The 18,814-nt window shown below is 44.2% G+C and overlaps 1 protein-coding gene across 3 annotated transcripts in view; it reads right to left on the bottom strand.

The window, feature by feature from the left end:
• Positions 1 to 738: 738 nt before the first annotated feature.
• LOC135399180 (SLIT-ROBO Rho GTPase-activating protein 1-like) overlaps positions 739 to 18,814 on the bottom strand; it is a 63,442-nt gene continuing 45,366 nt past the window's right edge. For all 3 annotated transcript variants that reach the window (XM_064630946.1, XM_064630945.1, XM_064630947.1), the window contains exons 2-19: positions 11,275 to 11,458; positions 11,018 to 11,183; positions 10,286 to 10,348; positions 9,809 to 9,967; positions 9,613 to 9,741; positions 8,006 to 8,227; positions 7,845 to 7,946; positions 7,151 to 7,333; positions 6,859 to 7,083; positions 6,717 to 6,777; positions 6,579 to 6,656; positions 6,344 to 6,478; positions 6,154 to 6,259; positions 4,802 to 5,023; positions 4,632 to 4,711; positions 4,495 to 4,539; positions 4,233 to 4,413; positions 739 to 3,411 (exon numbers count right to left, since the gene is read on the bottom strand). In XM_064630946.1, coding sequence (XP_064487016.1) covers positions 2,571 to 3,411; positions 4,233 to 4,413; positions 4,495 to 4,539; positions 4,632 to 4,711; positions 4,802 to 5,023; positions 6,154 to 6,259; positions 6,344 to 6,478; positions 6,579 to 6,656; positions 6,717 to 6,777; positions 6,859 to 7,083; positions 7,151 to 7,333; positions 7,845 to 7,946; positions 8,006 to 8,227; positions 9,613 to 9,741; positions 9,809 to 9,967; positions 10,286 to 10,348; positions 11,018 to 11,183; positions 11,275 to 11,458 — 3,182 coding nt within the window. In that variant the 3' untranslated portion in view covers positions 739 to 2,570. The remainder of the gene's footprint in view (positions 3,412 to 4,232; positions 4,414 to 4,494; positions 4,540 to 4,631; positions 4,712 to 4,801; positions 5,024 to 6,153; positions 6,260 to 6,343; positions 6,479 to 6,578; positions 6,657 to 6,716; positions 6,778 to 6,858; positions 7,084 to 7,150; positions 7,334 to 7,844; positions 7,947 to 8,005; positions 8,228 to 9,612; positions 9,742 to 9,808; positions 9,968 to 10,285; positions 10,349 to 11,017; positions 11,184 to 11,274; positions 11,459 to 18,814) is intronic.

The raw sequence follows: 18,814 nt of genomic DNA, 5'->3' as shown, positions 1-18,814 counted from the left end.
GCTTTGTGTTATCTACATATCAAGCTCTGGACGAGATTGAATCCTGGCAAATTTCGAAGTGGCTGCACATCGGAACGCAAAGTTATAATGCGTTCGAATCCATCCAGTACTCAAAAGTAATCTATTTTTAAAAATTCCGTGTGAGCGCCGCGACGCAACTCTGGCTACGAGCGGCGTATAGATACGGACAGGTGGAAAGAGGACAGCAGGAAGGAGTGGGGGACAGGAGGGGGGGGGGGGGGTTCAGACATTCGTCTGAAAGTCTGCAGGAAAACCTAGGGAAAACCTTGGACAGCACAGCCAGTGCCGGGAATCCTCCTAACCGCTACAGTACGCAAACTGGTCGCAAAGTAATCAAAATGGCGGTCTTGCGAAGAGCAGTTGAGTCGTGGATCCCCAGATAGTCTGGGGAGCAGCGTTTCTACTTGCGTTTCTGCTTTGCTCTTCGCATTTTGATTGTTCCGACTGGGTTTGTACATTTTGCATTATATCTCAGCATTGCAATGCTCAATCACTTTGAAATCTGCCACATTTGGGTCGCCTCCCGAGCTTTCACAAAGGACAAAAATACAAAGCCCCAAGTGCACTGGGTAATTGCTGAGCATGGCATGCTGCCACGGCGTAAGAATTGGATTGCAAATCTCTACTGCCTTGTAGATCCATTGATTCCAAGATGTCAATATTGCCTAATATTGCATATATTATTGCCGAAAACATAAAGGATATTCCAGGCGTCTCCACTGTGTGCGTAGGTCCTTTATTTAACAGACTGCTACGCTCCGACATTTCTTGCCCAAAAGTCAATGCTAGTTACACCAGGGCGTGTCAACGTATTTTATGGGAAAATAAACAGAGGTCCATTCCCCCAGTTTCTCTCCGCGGTCATTTCACACTAGGCATTTCCACTTTGAAAACAAACAACTTTTTTTTTACGCATTAACGCGATGAAATGAGAAAAATAGGATCTATACCTAGAACATGAAACATCTCGCAACGCAACAAAAATATAACTCAAAATTTTTAAGTTAAGCAGACAATACTGACTATTTCGGAGCATATACTGTTTGAAATAATGCGTGGCAAAGGACAAAATATTGAGGCTCAGAACGAAAGTGCCTTGTCACCGAAGCACGCTTTTAAAAATGTTTGGCCTGAGATTCTAAGAAACACAAGAATATAAAATACCCATTGTAGCAAACAGCACACATACATACATACATACACTGAATAAAGAAAAACTGGCATGCCGCCTGGTGCAAAAGACAAGGCTGTTTGAAATGCTAAAAGAAAAGGCATTCGGAATCTCTTGACAAAGTTCTGACTTCACTTTTCATGGTGTTGAGCTGTTGTACGACCAAGATATGTTTCAAGGCATTGTTGCAAGTCTTGCTTCAACACTCACGATGCAAAAATATACTCGGTACAAAACACGACACTTTTCCCAAATATAGAAACTGCGTTTTTGCAAAAGCACAAGAATATCACATTAGTGTGAGAGTGAAAATACATGTGCTATGGTCGTAAGTTAATTCATCTGTGCTTGTTAAGACGATCACAACATTCGCAGAGAAAGATCGAAAAGTCATAGCCTAGTGACAGGCCTGAGTGGGGGGTTGGAAAGAGGGGTTACCATGCTGGGGTTTGTGGGAAATTATCACATTACAGTGGGGAAAAATGGAGAAATCTCAGGTGTACCATGAAATTTCCTGCAAAGTGCTTTCCGTACAGTTTTACAATCAATACACCTCACAGTTCACTAGTGACAAAACTACTGAGATCCACAAAGTGCAAAACGAAGTATGTGGTATAATAAAACCTGCATATGTATATATTCCATTGTCGCAACAGTGTACTGACTTGTAAAAACATTAAAATCAAAGCATTTGTGATCGTTTCCAGCACTTCATTGCACGAATGCCATGCTTCTTTCCTTTCATTTTAGTTGTCGTAGTTCTCTCTACAAAAAGTTTAGACACTCAAACATTTTAAAATGCAGGTAAAAGGCTAAGAAACAAGAAATAGTCCCTCATTTCCCATTGCAGGTTTAAAACTGAAATGTAAAAGTCCGTCTTTGGTAAGAAACATGTGTAATATAATAGGCATAGACACCATGTGCGATTAAAACACACAGTGTATATAAATCTGTGCGCTCTGTGTTACTACGGCACTGACATACTGCACATGCCTTGCATGATACGCAGTACTGGCACTACAACTTGTACAGTCGATGATAGAACTGGGCTGAAGACGGTAAGGTGCTTGCGTCTATGCAAACAAAGGGCTCTGCCGCTTGTAACCGCTTCTTACATGCTAAAACACTTCCACCGAGAGAATGGTACAAGTTACAGGGATGCATTTGCCATTTTGAGCAAATTCATGGCTCGTCCACACACATCATCACCATTCCAAGACAATGCACACTCATGTCAACAGGCACTCGACGGCTCCACAAACCACTTCCACACGAAGTGCCCAATCGACAATCGTGAAGACGAAACGTCCCGTTCGGGCTCTACGGCAAACGACACACCTACAAGACTGGGATACACACTTCATCTATTCACTACTCATCAGAAGGATGTCTGTTTGTACTCTTTCTCACATCTCACTGCTTCGGGGGATCCCGTGGACTTCCTCACCAGCACTGGTGGTTTCGCTTTTAGCGGCGGCTTGCTCGGTGTCACTGCCCCCTGGTCCGCCGCAAACTTCCGTGACAGCTCCCTCACCGACGTTGCACTCCCGCTGGTCGGCACAGTACCATTGTCCGACGTCGGCAGGGCACCTTCGCTTCCGCAAGAATTTCGCCTCGCACGTGACGTGGCCCCTTTCTTCAGCGTGCACTGATTTGACATCGCAAATCGCTCCGCGGTCGTCATTAGTGCGTCGTCCATCATGGTTGCTCCGTCGTTCGCAGTCGGACTAGAAGGGCTGACTGGAAGATCCAACACCAAGTCTGGAGTGTCGGACTTCTTGCTGCGTTCTATGCAGTCGATGCTCGAGTGAACTCGGGCCAGGGCGTCATCGAGGTCACGAGCCAGTTCAAGATTTGCTCTGTCCAACTCCTGAGGTGTGGCCAGCTCAAGCGTCGGTTCGAGCGAATCACTCATGCTGGTTGAGGGCCTGAGACGGCGGGGGTCGGGAGGTGGCGGCCCCCCCAGGGAGCAAGGGCTGAGACTACGTCTACGTCCCCCCGGTCGTGCTGCATCCGGGAGGCCCCGGCCCCCCACCTTGGGGGAGTCAAGAGAGAGAGGCTCCATCTCGTCCTGGGAGGACGTAGTGAGGATGGATGTGGATCGCAAGGTGGAACGAGGCGTCTTCGGACTGACACCAGACAGGGAGTCACTGCTGCTGCTAGTACGTCGTTGTTTGTCGTTGCTGCCATCTATGCTTGCTTTGTCGCGGTCTTCGTCTCTGTGAGGTGATAGAAGCAAAATGTGCGCACTGTGTGTTGAACTTCCGGTTGGGGTGGGGTTGGGGGGGGGGGCGCATCTATGAATTTGGGGGTAGTCCTTGGTGCACAATACAGAAAGGACTAAAGACTAGAGGGAGTGCTGGCTAGGAAGACTCCTGTGTCAAACAACTGCTGTGCACACGAGTACAAGTTAGCATGGCTGTGGGTATGTGCACGGCTACGTGGAGATATTTGTAAAATTTTGTTATCTGCAGATAGATATTTTGTGCGGGTAGTGCAGGTGTGCCAGCATTACCAGCAGCCATTGCTTTTCTTTTCCATTTCTCTTCACCCGAGGTGGTCTACATTACAACCGTGACACATTACTCGAGGGACAAGCAACAGCGCTTCGTAGACATATTCTGCTATGTGATTTCCTAAGTGAATGAATGGCCTCGTAGTTTATGATTTTCTTATGGTTCTCACGATGAAGACATGTAGCATTACAGTGCACACTTTCAAAGATTATAGGACAAAACTCTGAATTACATAATAATTTATTAACGGTACTACTACGTCCTATATCAGTCCAGCTATCTGCTAATATGTGCAACACTAAAAGATAAACTTAAGCTAGTTGTGCTAAATACTTAGGCAGTCTAAACTCACTGCTCTCAACGATCACTTTGGCATCTCGTGATGTAAAAACTGCAAACAGAACAGAAGTAACAAAGAAATAAGTGATGTTCACGGCTCCCTCAACGAGTAACAGCGATGTAGTCTGATCATAGACGTAATGGGGCCATTTAGTAGCATCGTGGAACATAAAATTCAGACTTACTTTATCTTGAGCATAATGTACTTGTCGGGAATGAGACCATCCTTCCCCTCAAAGTGGCCCTTCCACCAGTCGGGGGAAACTTGGGTGTACAGCACGAGGGTGTCGCCCCGCTTGAAGGACAACTCCCGCTCCGACCGTGCCGCAAAGTCGTACTGTGCTGTGGCCTCCAGCCTTTCGGACTCTGCCGGAAACGAAAGAACTGTCACCTATTTGTTCTGAGCCCCACCCACAGACGTTAGAGTGACCACAAATGAAATCTTACTTCCAAACAGGTTGATTGAGATCTCTGGCTCTACAGTAAGTGCATCTAGAATAAATAATACGCGTTATAAGTGCGAATCATAAAGAGCACGTAACACGTCGCACGGCACATTGCTCTGGAGTGGCGATCACACACACCTTCTTCCGCTGGAGCAGAGTCCACTTCCACATCTCCGATCTGGTCAACGGTCTGGTCCGGCGGGCTCTCTCCCACGTCACTAAGAACAAAGTAGAATTGCTTTGTTATGAGCTTAGGCACTTTTACAACAAAGGCGAACTCCAAACAAGTAGTTTTCAAAGAGACTAACTTGTCGTCGGGAGCGTCCGCACTGATGTACTTCTCATAAACGATGCCCCCATCGTCCGGGAAGATTTCTTCTTGGTAGACAATAATTCCCTTCACTAACTCGTTGACGAGGTTCTGGTATTGCACCTGGTCTTTGTCCTCGGGGATAGGGACAAGCGTGGGACCGAAGCAGATGGCCAGGTTGTAAGGATCCATCATGTTTTCGTCACTAAACTCTGACAGACTGCAAAGAGGGTTCTTTCAGATGAAGCCCACGAGATAATGCGAGAGCAAAAAAGCTCAACTCCTTACAGCAAAGCATGGCAAGACAATAATTATGCACGTATATATTGTTAGGCATGAGATAATGACAGTACGAGAGGCAGAGAGATGTGCTTTATGACTAGGGCCTGACTTTTTAGGGTTAAACCCGTATCCGCCCGATATTTACCCCCCGAACGAAATCTGTAAAATTCGGGTTTAACCCGAATCTACCCGAAAACATCAGGGTCGCCTGGCACACTCGTAAGCGTGCATTAAAATAAAGTTTGATAACATTGCTAAACATTAGTTCAATGTTAAGACAAATTTTTATTAAACAAAAAAAAATCACCCGAATTCCTGACGACAGAAAATGCCGTAACGGGATTTAACCCGAATACACCCGAATTTTCAAATGAAAAATATCACCCGATATTTACCCCCCGAATTTGGCCAAAAATAAAACCCGAAAAAGTCAGGCCCTATTTATGACCTAAAGTGTGGCAGCGAAATCGCGGTTCAGAGGACCTCAAATGCTTGTGCCCTGAAGGTGGTGATTACGATTGTAATGATGAGGGTGCTGATATGACATGTGATTCTGTCTCACAATATATAGGAGTAAAAAACACAACGAAACATACATAAGGCACATCGACGAACAAAGTAGAAGCAGGCAAGCTAGCTGGTGTTGACTTGATGTTAACATTGCCTCGAGTTTGAGGGAAAACACAGGACGAACACAGGACATGAGTCTATGTGTTCGTCTCGTTCTGTGTTTTCCCTCAAGCTCAAGGCAATGTTAACATCATATGGCACATATCAAGAGCATCGGTATCAAAGCCGCATGCATCCATGCGCCAAGCTTGTGTGCACAACTGTTTGCTTTTGCACATACATGGGTGCAAACACAAGTTATTGTTTAGCTTTCTGTTCCCACAAGAGAGACAGTTGCTTTATTGCATTTTTTTTCTTGCACCCTTGTAATAATGTGATGTGTGGAAGAGACGGAATGCCTGACCAACTGCTATTGTCACATAATTCTTCAGGTACCCTCTCCATGCAAAGGCTAACTCTACCACTTTCACTGAAAACCATGCAGTGAAGTGTACTCACTGGTTCAGGAATGCAAAAAGGTACCTCAGTACCACAAAGACTGGTCTTGGGAAGCTGCGTACAACGTCGCGCACCTTCGAGATGAACTCCTTCTTTGATTCCAGCTCTGAAAGTCGTGCAACATTAAAAATTAGGTTCCACGTTTTTCATGCACCCCGACAAGCTCTCAAAGTTGTGTAGGCTGACTTACGACTGATCTCCATCAGCTGATCGAAATAGAAGATTGGGAAGAGTGGTTCACGAAGTTCCCTCAAGTACAGTTTAAGCACTCCCGCAACAGAATTGATGTCACTAGCATCTGACACGTCTGCCAGTGGGTCCTCGCCTGTTAGAATAAGTCATAAAAATAAAAATAAGTCATAAAAATTGGACATTTTTAATGCATGAGTGGAATGCTTCAGTTTACGAAGCTTGGGCTGTCTTACCCCTTTCAAAAGCATCCTTAAAATTGTTAATCTCCACTTGAGATCCCGAGACTCGGAACACACCTTGGTGATGTAACCCTGAGGAGAAGGGATGTCCCATTCAAGAATGGCAACAAAGCTAGTTTGAAAATTACCTACCATATAAATTGATCACTCTAATACAACTTCTGATAATCAAAGGAACTTCCTGATTTGTGGCCTGCATGGAGAAAATTATGCGCATGTGAAAAAGAAAGGCTCTGAACACTTTGCGAAAATTTTTTGCATTAACGTCACGCACCTCTACGTATTCTTCTAGACTGCCTTCAAACAGCTTAGGCTGCCCCCGAGTCGCCTGCCTGCCGATTCGCTTTTTCCGTGGCCTGGGAGGTCGGGACTGGGGGATGGGGGACGGGGACTCGTCTCCGTTGGTAGGGGGACTTTTTCCCAAAGCAGTGCTCATGAGATCTGACTTGGCTTGCAGTCTGGCAACCACGTTACAGCCCAGCGTATAGTCACGGAATTTCTACAAAGACGTCGACGCTTAAGAGATCGGCCACAGTGAGGTTCAAAGAAATTGGCGCTTCGGTCACCTCAAGATAGAAGTCCTCAGTCTCTTGCTTATCAGCTCGTAGCTTGAGGGCAATGGTCTCTGGCTGTTTGACTCCATTTCTGCTTGCATGCGTTCCTTCCTCGAAGAATGGACTGCAGTCTGTGTCTTTGGCACTCATCATGTCCAGCAATGACTTCTCAGCTGTTTCAAGTGTTTTCCAGATCTTGGTAACAAGATATATTTTGCATTAGCTGAAGCTTAATGCCTTATTTATGTCATGTTCCAGTAACCACGCAAAAAAAACTGTAGAAAGAAAAGCAGGCTACGGCAGAAAATGCGATAAATTGCATTTATCTGTAGGCAGCTCTTGTGACGTATTACGAGTACATTTATCAAATTTTATTTATTGAATGTAATATTTTCATTGAACTTTGAAATTTGAATTACGGATTTACACAAATCCACAACTAAATATGCTCCCTAGTGCAATGACGATAGCCTGGAAAAATGTATGACACTAGTTGCTTGAAAGGCACAGTTTCAGATTTGAATTCAATTAAATTTCTTTTAAATTAAAATTTGAACAAATCACTTGTAGTACGTGGTAAAAGTCTTTTACAGATAGATGACGTTCTCCGTATATTTTTCTGTGGCATGCTTTCATTTCGTTTCTACACAATTTTTACGACAGATTTTTTTTGTATGGTTACTGAAACTCCCTCTCACATAGTTACCTCCTCATTCTCCGTTTTCAGAGAGGTGAGCCGCTTGTTAAGCTGCTTAAAGCGTTGCTCCAGTTCGTCTTGTATGGGATGTTCGACGTTCACCTGACTTGTCTGTCAAGTTAACGGCCCCATTACTTAAATATACTTCAAATGAGACCTCATTAATTTACCTCATCTCCCTTGTAGGGCTGGAAAGCAAATTTCTTAGGCACCATAAAGGCAGCATTGTTGTACTCTAGGAAGCGCTGCTTGTCTGTCCTCGAATCCAGGTTGCTGGTACACTTTCCTAGGGACTCTGCGCTGCGTTGAAGCGACCGCTGAAGACATTCTTCCGAGTTGCTGTACATGAAGAGGGCACGCGACAGACACGTGTGGAAGCCAAAGTCCATGCACTGAAAGTAAAATTGAAATATGTAATGCTTTCAAACAAACACAGAGCAGGCGGCGACTATATGGACAAGACCGTTGAAAACGTCCTCCGCGAAAACAGAATCAGTGAATGTCTTTCCTGCAATGTGTCATATTATATTCAGGAAGCGACTTTTTCGGGGTAAATGCCTTTCTCGGATTCGGGGGGGGGGGGGGGGGGATAAAAATCGGGCGCTATTTTTAAATCTGTAATTCGGGGAGAAATTGGGAGATAATTGTGCCTTCGGGTGTTATCGGGTGTTTTTGTTTCTCCTCTTGTATGTTAAGTCCTTCTTAATCTCTCCTTTTTTGTTCTTTTGAGGGATCGTGACCTTCCAGCGATAATCCCCGAAGGCATAGACAGTGTTGACACACATGAGTGTACTGCTGGCAACGTAAGTGACCCATGCTTACATGTGTTACACGTGGCGACCTTTGTTCGTCTTTAGTGGAAACGTCACTTGAGGATTTCATAGTGACTGGAATTCGGGGAGAAATCGGGTTTAACCCAAATTCGTCGGAAGTCAGTTCGGGGGGGAATAACCGGGCGGAATCGGGTTTAATCCGAAAAAGTCACTTCCTAATTATATTGCGCGGCATTGTACTTTCCTACTGAAATGTCCTTCAGCAATGTGTGACATCAACTCCATGAGAAATGATGCCTGAAAGGTCTTACAGAGAAAGGTCTTTGAGAAGTACTGGTTCTAAATAGGACACTCATAGCCTAAACAAGTGCGGAAAACAATAACGAAAATGCATTAGTAGTAGGATATGTAGTCGACATTGCTAGTGTAGAGGAACAACAGAGGAACAAAAGGAGGAGTTTTTTTTGTTGTTGTTGTTTCAGTGACACACACAATCAGTGAGCTGCTCGAGGTTATAAATTACTCAATAACAGACAGGAATAACAGACCAACAGGGATACAAAGCATCTTGATTCTCTTCGTGTAGATCTATCAGGGTCACACTTTGTAGACAAGCAAGTTAGCCGTAGAGTAAACTGTGTTAGCAATCCACTTGGCTCGTAATTTATTTAAAAAATTAGCTGACATTATGTTCTAATTTCACGTAAGATCACAGGAGCAAATAGGACCCTTAGGCTCCCAGTTCCTGCACCTCAAAAAATGCACTAAAGCTATGTGCCGTTTCAAAACATCCTTCTGCATGTCTTGTTTCTTCTTTAATAATAATCTACTAAATAATTTTCTATCCTGCTCCAGTAAAATGCATCTCAATCAACGACCAGTACACTTCTCAAATGGATAAAGATATAGAGCCTTTAGCATGAGAAAACTCATTACTGGACAATTTAAAATCATATCTTCAGGAGGAGCTCAGTCAGATACGGCAAATGCAAAACAGAACTCACGTCAACCAGGTCGGACAAGTCGTCAACAAAATATTTTTGTACAGCAGCATTGGCAGATTCCATGCACAGCAAGTACTCGTTGCGTGCCTTCAGGGACTTTAACCGCACTTCCCTGTGCTTTGCCTCCCTCTGTTAGGAACGGTGAGAAACGGTGTTAAAGGTACAGCATCTTCATTGAAGTCAGTCAGCAATGTACCTTTGAAACTTCCTTCTCGATGACACGGAACTTTTTGGATTTTTCCAATTTTTCTTTCGGTATCGTCTGCTCTAGCCGGACCTTCTGCGAAGCCACGTAGTTAAGTTTTGCTTCTGCTTGCTGCTCCAAAGAGCGGTACGAATGATACGTCTTCATCGTCTGCAATACGAAGATGTTCAAGAGCAGTTCCAAACATTGGGACCACACGGAAAGGTATAATAGGCAACTACAAAAAAAAAATTTAAGCTGTTCAAAAAAATTTAATGTTCTGTTTTCTCAAATACCTTATAGCTTTGAAAGAAAGGAAGAATCACCTTGCAATCACATAAATATAGTGGCTGCACTGTGATCAAATGATCGTACTTTCCATTTTCAGCATTGTTTATATGCAGAGTCCACTATACAATAACATTTCGATATATGATTAGTGAAGTCAAGTTTGTTAGCAATGTGACCGGCTATAGGAAAGTGACTTACCGTGTGCAGTTCGTGCAAGACTTTGAGCAATTCTTCGTGCTGCTGAACTCCAACACCTCGGCACTAAAGACATAATAGTGGAGATTTACTGAAGTTCATGACCATGGTAAGCAAACAAAGTGTCGATGAACAGTACTTCTATGCGATTAGACTCCATACTGTTGCTAGCATACAAGTCAGCAGTATATAATACAACTTCAGACTAGAGCACAGCACGGGCTGCATTCTTAGGCCCAGGCCCAGGCCCGGCCCAAATAACTTCTAGGTATCCCAAAAAAGAATTCTTTACCCAGCCCGGCTCGTTTCAGGTAAGCCGAAGCACGTGCAGTGCTCTACTTCAGAGCACTCTAGTCAAAAGTCTAGACCGGGACAAATGCCGCTGTTTTAAGTGTAGTGCAAAGCAGAGTAGGGACAAACACTACACTCTCTCTCATCTACCTCCCTGTCCCTGTTTCTCTTGCATGGTTCTCATCACGTTGAACACCAGCCAATCAGCCCACTTTGTTGCACTGCTGCTAACAAGCGTGTCACACCAGCTTTATACACAAGCTTCAGCAAAGGGACTATATTCCTTGGGTCCTCCGTCACATATGTATATCGATGTTCATTATCTTGATCTCAAAATAAACTTCAACTTCCCGCCTTACTGTTTAAATCACGGAATGAAGTAGGAGCCTAAGTACAGAACCTGCAACATAAATAATTTTGCTACCATGCTCTGAGCATAAGTACCGTTCGATATATCCGCTGAACGTCTTCCATTAGGTGTGTGAGACGTCCAATCAGAGTCCCCGCATAGATCTCGCTCAGTGCTGCGTGGTCCCTGCTCTGTTTCTTGGTGTTGGATACAAGCTGCTGCCAGCAGCTGTATGACGAAAACAGGTGCCATTGTTCGCGCCTGCAATGAGTGTATAACACGATGTTTCATACAAGACCGGATGCCTCCTGATGAACAACTGATTATGAAATGCTGATGTGCCATTGCTCACTTGAGCTTCTCTGACTTGTGCCTGAGCAATAGGGACTTCGAAAGCTTGTCGAGGGAGCGCGAGTACTCGAGCTCAACGTCTGCACGTCGACGGAAGTAGTCTTGGATCTCTGCGACGAGGGCCACCTGGGTTTCTAACCGCACATCCAGACACTTGAGCTGGTCGTTCAACTGTTGCCGAATATCTGGACAAGAAGAGCACCAGTACTAAACATCAGTATAGAATTATTTCATCACAAACTAATTATTTATTTATATATTTACTCTCTGCCCACCAACAGCCACTGGCCTAAGCAGTTTAAAATAGAGCATAAAAAATACCAAAAGAAAGAGAAACAGCAGTGAGAGAGAGAGAAAAAAAACGAAGCAAGCGCTGAGTCAAGTTGATAGTCGCTAAGCCAACTGGGTTACATAAGCACATTGCACTTTGATGCCTACAAGAAGAAAAAGTTTCCAGGTTACCATCGCTCACAGAGTACCTATTGTAGGTGATTTGCATACGTGATAATGGATTTGCCTTGTTATATTTGTTATATATTTGCTATATGCTTTGTTATGTATTTGTTATATATATATTTGTCTTGTCGCTGTCCCCGGTCAACTTTGTGACCAAATAAATTATTATTATGATATTTTTAGAGGGAATAAAAAAATTTAGAAACACACACACTTACTACTCGTTTTATGTAACACTTTCAGTGCACAAATAGAGTGTGTGTGTGAAGGGGATATGTACTTATCTGAAGAGAGAGATAAAAAAGAAAGACAAATAGCTCATGAGTAAAAAAAATACCAATAACCCCACGAAGGGTATCTATTGCTCAGTGCATAAAATGGAATATTCAAAAGGAAAATTTAAAAACACAGAAGACTGGAACGAAAAAATGTGACAACAAATGATAGGATGAATGAGATAACAATGGGTTACTTCTGGTATCCAATAGTAACTTCAAGACACTACACAACGAAGTAAAATCTGCACAATGGTTCAAGAATGGCATGCCACTGCTCTATTTTTACTTGTTATTTCAAATGTTGCTAGTACATAAGCTATTACTTTTCAAGGAGCAAGTCCTAAGCTTAACAGGGACTGTTTGTCTTTTGTACGCTGTAATAAGGTCCCTTTAGGTGCAACTTAGCTGCCCAACATACAATAGCATGCAGACACAACGGACACTATCTGCGCAAAGAACCATATGTGTGTTTCTGCTTGCCGTTGCTTCCCGGTTGTTGTCCTAGCACAGCATAAAGTGAACATAATATCACTCAGCATCAGACACGTAAATATTAGTTTTCAGAAGTAATTCAACTGCAATTACAACTATATGCTCATTAAACTAGTTACAATCACAACATCACAATTGCAATGTAGGTTACTCTTAACTTAAGTGTAACATAAGTTAAGTATAAGTTCTCTGAAAGTAATTGAGTTATACCATGTTATCGAGTTAGTTCACCTTCAATATACAGGGCGTCCCAGCTAAATGCAAACAGATTTTTAAAAAATATGTATATCACTTTTTTCGAGATGAAGTCAATTGCAATATAGCATATGCTGTAGGGCACTCATTAAGAGGGCACCAGCAAATTCCTGAGGCAATGTCCTAATTAACGTTCAATAATTAACAAAAGCTACAAAGTTGTCCCAACGAGAATATCTGGTCCCTTCGGTCACCTTATATCGTAGCCGTTTTCCGAACAAAAGTCCGTTAGATAAATCGTTCGCAAAAAAAATCGTGAAGGAACACCTTTTTTTTTAAATTTATTTTGTTCACTGCGCATCCTCGTGGACGCGTCTCTCCTTCATCCCAAATGTGAGAGGGTGAAAGAGAACACTATCGCCTCTTGCGTCCCGGAAAAAGATTAAAAGAAAAAAGAAAATGCAACCCAAGATAAGGGCAGTTCACCCGACACATTTGTTTTTGTTTTGTTTCCGCAAGGTAAAGCTCATCTTCGACGCATGAGGCGGCACTGTGCTCTTTCGCCCTCTCCCATTTGGGGTGAAGGAAAGACGCGTCTCCGAAGCTGCGCAATGAACAAAATAAAGAAGACAAAAAAGGTGTTACTTCACGATTTTTTTTGTGGACGATCTATCGAACGGATTTTTGTTCTGAAAACGGCTACGATATCAGGTGACCGAAGGGACCAGATATTCTCATTGGGACAATTTCGTAGCTTTTATAATAAAAAAGTTAATTATTGAAAGTTAATTAGAACATTGCCTCAGGAGTTTGCTGGTGCCCTCTTAATGAGTGCCAATATAGCACATATGCCATATATATGCTATATTGCATAGTAACATATTGCTATTGCATAGTAACATATTGCTATTGCATAGTAACATATAGCTATATTGCATATTGCATTGCAATACAGCATATATGCTATATTGCAATTGACTTCATATCGAAAAAAGTGATATACGCATATATTTTTAAAAAATATGTTCGCATTCAGCTGGGACACCCTGTATAATTTTATTGTAAACTTATGTTGACAAGATAAAATATTATTATTATCTTGGTATGTAACTTTGTACTTCTTCCTTGAAGAATGCAATACATATACATACGAATTTATCTGTGGAGTACAGTGACTAGAAACCTATGCTGAGCAGAAACATAACAGCATGCCCGAACTGGCAAAGGTGAAAAAGGGCATTTTTTGATGCAAGGCATGCCAAATCACATACAGAGTGATTCCAAAAGTAACCCCAAATATAATAGTATAAAATAATAGTATAAATAATATAAAATAGTTCGAAAGAACAGCGAAAGCAAACTAATTACTGAGACTTATTAGCTACAGTGATTGGATTGCTCGTAACTAACTATTTTTCTAGGTCTGCCCAGCATCGCCAATGACAACCTCATGAGATGCGCCCCACAGATACTACCAAAGTGATACGCTCAACAAGAAAAAACTGTTCCACCACATTATAGTAGATTGCATGGCTACGTCCCTGGCATTCGTGTTTCTTTTCCCGCCGTGTAATTCATTACGAATGTAGCTGCAAGGAGGGGACCTCCCCGCAGCCACGCTAATCAAGGACGCGTAGCTCCCGCTGGCTGCACGACGTAGTCTGGGCACGAGGCGGCACTCGCGCGGGGCAAGGACGCCCACTACGTTCGCCGGCGAACGTTCGCGCAGCTGCTCTGGGTCAGGTGCGGAATGGTGCGGACAGCAGCAGTGCTGGCGCCATCGTCGAGATAAAATCGGTGGTAATGAGTGCGCCCGGTACGCCTTCTTCAAATACCGGCGGCCGGCTGCGGTGGCGGCGCCAACGCCGCGCTCGGTCGGCTCCGATTTTTGCGGGGATCTTTATTATTTTTATTTTATATTTTTTTGTACGGTATTAAACGATAGAATCCGACATCAACCGAGCATGTCTGACGTTATTTCTGGCGACGATTTAAATGTAATCGGTGGCACAACGTGGAATTTAACGAAATGGTGGAATTTTCAGAATGTCTGTCTCCTCGATGGCAGCAAATTTTAAATCAATGTTAGCGAATAACCTCCGCATCACAGGGCGGCACTTCTCTAGGAATTCATTTAACGTCGCACCACGGTGCGTCTTTTCCGTTACACCAACATCACAACCCATCATTCGACTCGCAGGCCATCGCTCAACACCACACCATGGAGAATGACGTAGTGTTGAGCGATGAGCTGCGATGTGATTCTCCATGATGCGACGGTGACTGATGGCCACCATGAGTGAATCTGCCGATGTACGCCCCACGTCAAACAAAGAAATCTCCCCCACCATACCGACGGAATTGTCAAGCCCACTCTGAAATGAAAATTTCGTTTACATTTCTACGAAAATAGACCAAGTATTCGGCCGCAACACGGCAACGCACTGACGTCATGTCTCGTCGTGCAATCGCAGCTTGCTATTAAAAGCAGACGACCTAATCAAACAACCAATCATGGCTCCGCACTTCTGACGTCGCTCTATAAGTACCCTACGTGCTCCAATCTACGCTAGCAGGAGGATAACCGAGCCGATTTGCGCGCTCTCACAGACTGCGATGATCAGACGATTAGAGAGAATAGCGGCATAATAACGCGTATCTAAAATAAGCCACGACTTGTTATAGCAACACTGCACCGAAGTGCCGTTGGTACGTGAATACGTAATTAGCGAACCTCTCCGTCTCTCTCTTTTCCTTTTTTTTCTGGTTACAGTATGGGCCGAATGTTATACGCGGTGGTTCTCCATGCTAATTGGCTACTTTCGTTACTGCTTCGCACTGCAGAACTCCCCCCCCCCCCCCCCCCCACACACACACACAAAAGGGTGAGACAACAAAACGTGACTGCCTGTCTGTGCGGTGAGCCAGGTACAAAGCTGCTTCTCTAATAACGAAGTGCTCGAGAAAACTCGCGGGAAAAAAGTGCTGCCCCAAACGGCACTGCCTCACGCAATGCAATATGGACTGCCAACAAACCTTTTGTTCTTACGTCTCCGACCTCAAATTCGTATGCAAATTTATGCGCTTTGGTACCGCTAGAGATAAAGGCCGCATTTTTTTTAGAAAGCGATTAAGGGGGATCAGCGATTACCATACGGGGTTAATGATGAGACGCTTCCTTGTGTCTATTCCTGATTTCTAAATCATTACTACTGGACACCGCTCCTGCATGACGCTCCTCGCATTCTCCATGATAACGTAAATATCACCTGCTCGCGGCTTATCTAAAGAGGAAAGGATGCGGAGCAGAGCCCAGCAGCAAAGGAAGCGATGGGCGAGGGGGAAAGTGTGGTACGTTTTGGAACTGACGAGCCCCAGCAAAAAAAAGAAGAAAAAAAACTTACGCTACATTTTCTATGCTATTTTTATAAAACATATAAACTACATTTTCGATTACAAAAAAGAAATATTGCTAGGTAAACATAAAGACTGCGCTTAATTTTATTCACCGTCAGCATACTTATTACTTGTAAACGATGGCAAGGCAGCGTATGCTAGGCGCACGACTTCGTGGTCATTTAAGTAATTACCCAATTTGAGAAATCGTAACAGCTGGACTAATTGGAGTAATACGACGCCCGAAGCATTCAACGTCCTAGCGTGCTGCCTAATTGGACGCTGGACTCTAACGGCGGCACGCAGTCTGTGCTCTTTCAAACGTAACACGATAAGAGACGGATAAGGTTACGGTCTCGTGTTTACGTGTGTGTGTGTGTGTATCTGTGCACATATCGCGCAACATGCCTGAATGAAGGAAAACTAACCCCTCGTCGTACATCACTGCAGATACGATCTAGCAGCTGCAACATACGAAACTTTGTATACTCCGAGACAACGTAAGAGTTACAATCACAGAAGTACATATACCTCCGTCAGCGGAGATATGGCAGATTTTGGGAGTACTTTTAAAAGTGGGTATTCTAACTTAAATACTTTCTGGGAGCAACTTGTGCACATTTTGTAAGTTACTCCTAAGATGCTTAAATTATTTTTCAGGGTGTCTACCAAATTGCAGCCTTGAAATTCCCTGACTTTTCCAGGTTTTCCCTGATTGTTTAAAGCAAATTCCCTGACAAAAACAAAATGGAACTTGGTGCCTGCTCCTATGTTTTGGTACAGTTCCCTCACAAAACAGACCGTCTACTAAGTATTAGTGAGGCTATCCTATTTTTCTGCCTCAGAGCTTCTTGTATTAGCGAACTGCTACTCGCGGTAACGTTGCAGCAGCAGAGCCACTCAACCACTGTTGGCACTCGCGATTCGCTGCGCGTCATCATGGCACTTGTCTGCGATTTTCCCTGACTTCAGCTGCTTTTTGGCCAAATTCCCTGACAATCCACTGACTTTTCCAGTCACATGAAAATTCCCTGACAACTCCCTGTTTTCCAGGTTTTCCAGGTTGGTAGATACCCGGTTTTTGTGTGTTTTTCGGGAGAAAGGAAGAACGAGAAAGTGATTAGCATGTTTTGTCTTTCTTCTTCTTCTTATTTTACTTATACATATTTACATACATGAAGCAAGGAGAGCATCCTCTTAAGAAGGTACCGCGGTACCGCCGGAAAAGAGGAGTGTCCATACCCAAACGAGACTCTCTTTTTATTTTTGTTTTGTTTTTATTTGTCTGATAGTAAAAAAAAAAAAAAAAATCACAAATTTTAACCTGATAGCATCTTGAATGTAACGCGTTAGTTTTCTGAGTATTTAGTATCGTACACAAATACTATAGCCTAGGTATCCCAGTCACCCGTTTGCAAGTACGTATACGGTACCATTCGCTGCTAGCGTTTCACTCTGAGGAGCGGGGCTCGACCTGTAGGAGTTGACTCGTAACGCTTTTACAGTGGCTCGTATTTTTAGCGCGTTGGGTGCAGCTGGACGAGGAAGACAGTGAACGACACCGTGCGAAATCTTCACCATTGCTAAGCGAAGATGAATAGAAACTACTTGTTAGACGCGACTTATATGTCGGCTAAGTGTCACACGGCAGATCAATGACAGCTCGACCAGGAAGACACACTTATGCACCGGTCTTGCACCAGAACTAGTTCATCCTTACACGAGGTCAACGAATTCCATTCCATTGCAACGAATAAACGATAAACGGAGCGTTAGGGGTGCCTGACAGGATGGTGGATGTGGCATTCCACCATCGAGCGATCTGCCTGCTTAGGGATTTGTGCAAGATTTTCATGTCAGCGGGGTGGTAAAATTTCGTGGGACATTCTTCGGACATTCGTTTGCGAATTCTGGATGTATTTTGGCCTCATGGCAGGTATTTAGAGGAGGTATAGGATGTTGTGTAAGCTTTTTGGAGGGGTATTAGAGGGGTGTGTTGGAAAGATCCCCGTCCGTGTGTGTGGAGGAGGAGGAGGATGTTGTTACGAGGGTGTATAGGAGTTATGGTAACGTGTCCTCCCAATCTGCCGAATCCCAACTCGCCGAATGCATTGAAGGCCGGGAGACAGCCGTAATCCCTTGACCTCCAAATGTGCTGGTTCGACTGGCCGAATGACCGACATGTTCCTTCCCAATTCGCCGAATTTACCTTTACCACCGTGACTTAGTGGCTAATGCCATCGCCTTCCACATCGAAATTGGTGAGGTGACCCGACTGCGCTGTCTGGATGTTTTCTCCGGGTTCTCCTCAGATGTTGGTAAGGTTTCCTATGAAGGTGGCCCAGGGCGCACTGTCCTCCCAGCAGGGCCGGTGAGAGAAATTACAGACACCGGGAACGCAAGACTACGGAGTCCTGCCCGGACCCCCTCCTCACGTCTCCTCGTGTTTGCAACTGTCGGGCATTGGGTCGTGCAGGCCCGTGATGAGGCCCGGGGCTCCATCCCCCCCCCCCCTCTCGCCGGTCCTACCTCCCAGTACCACTTGTCTTCCGCCGCACCGGCAGGCAGAACGCTATGTAACTAACACGCCGCCAATCAACCATTTCGATTGTTCGTGGGACGTTCTGTCCCTCCTATACGTTCATCTCTCACGGGGCTTTCCATTGCCTTGATAGGCATTACGCTTTCGCTGGAATTGGTTAATAAGCGATTACAGAGGGCTTC

The sequence above is a fragment of the Ornithodoros turicata genome, chromosome 6 (assembly GCF_037126465.1).
Source record: "Ornithodoros turicata isolate Travis chromosome 6, ASM3712646v1, whole genome shotgun sequence".
NCBI classification, from domain to species: Eukaryota; Metazoa; Arthropoda; class Arachnida; order Ixodida; family Argasidae; genus Ornithodoros; species Ornithodoros turicata.
This window is presented reverse-complemented; position numbering and strand designations above follow the sequence as displayed.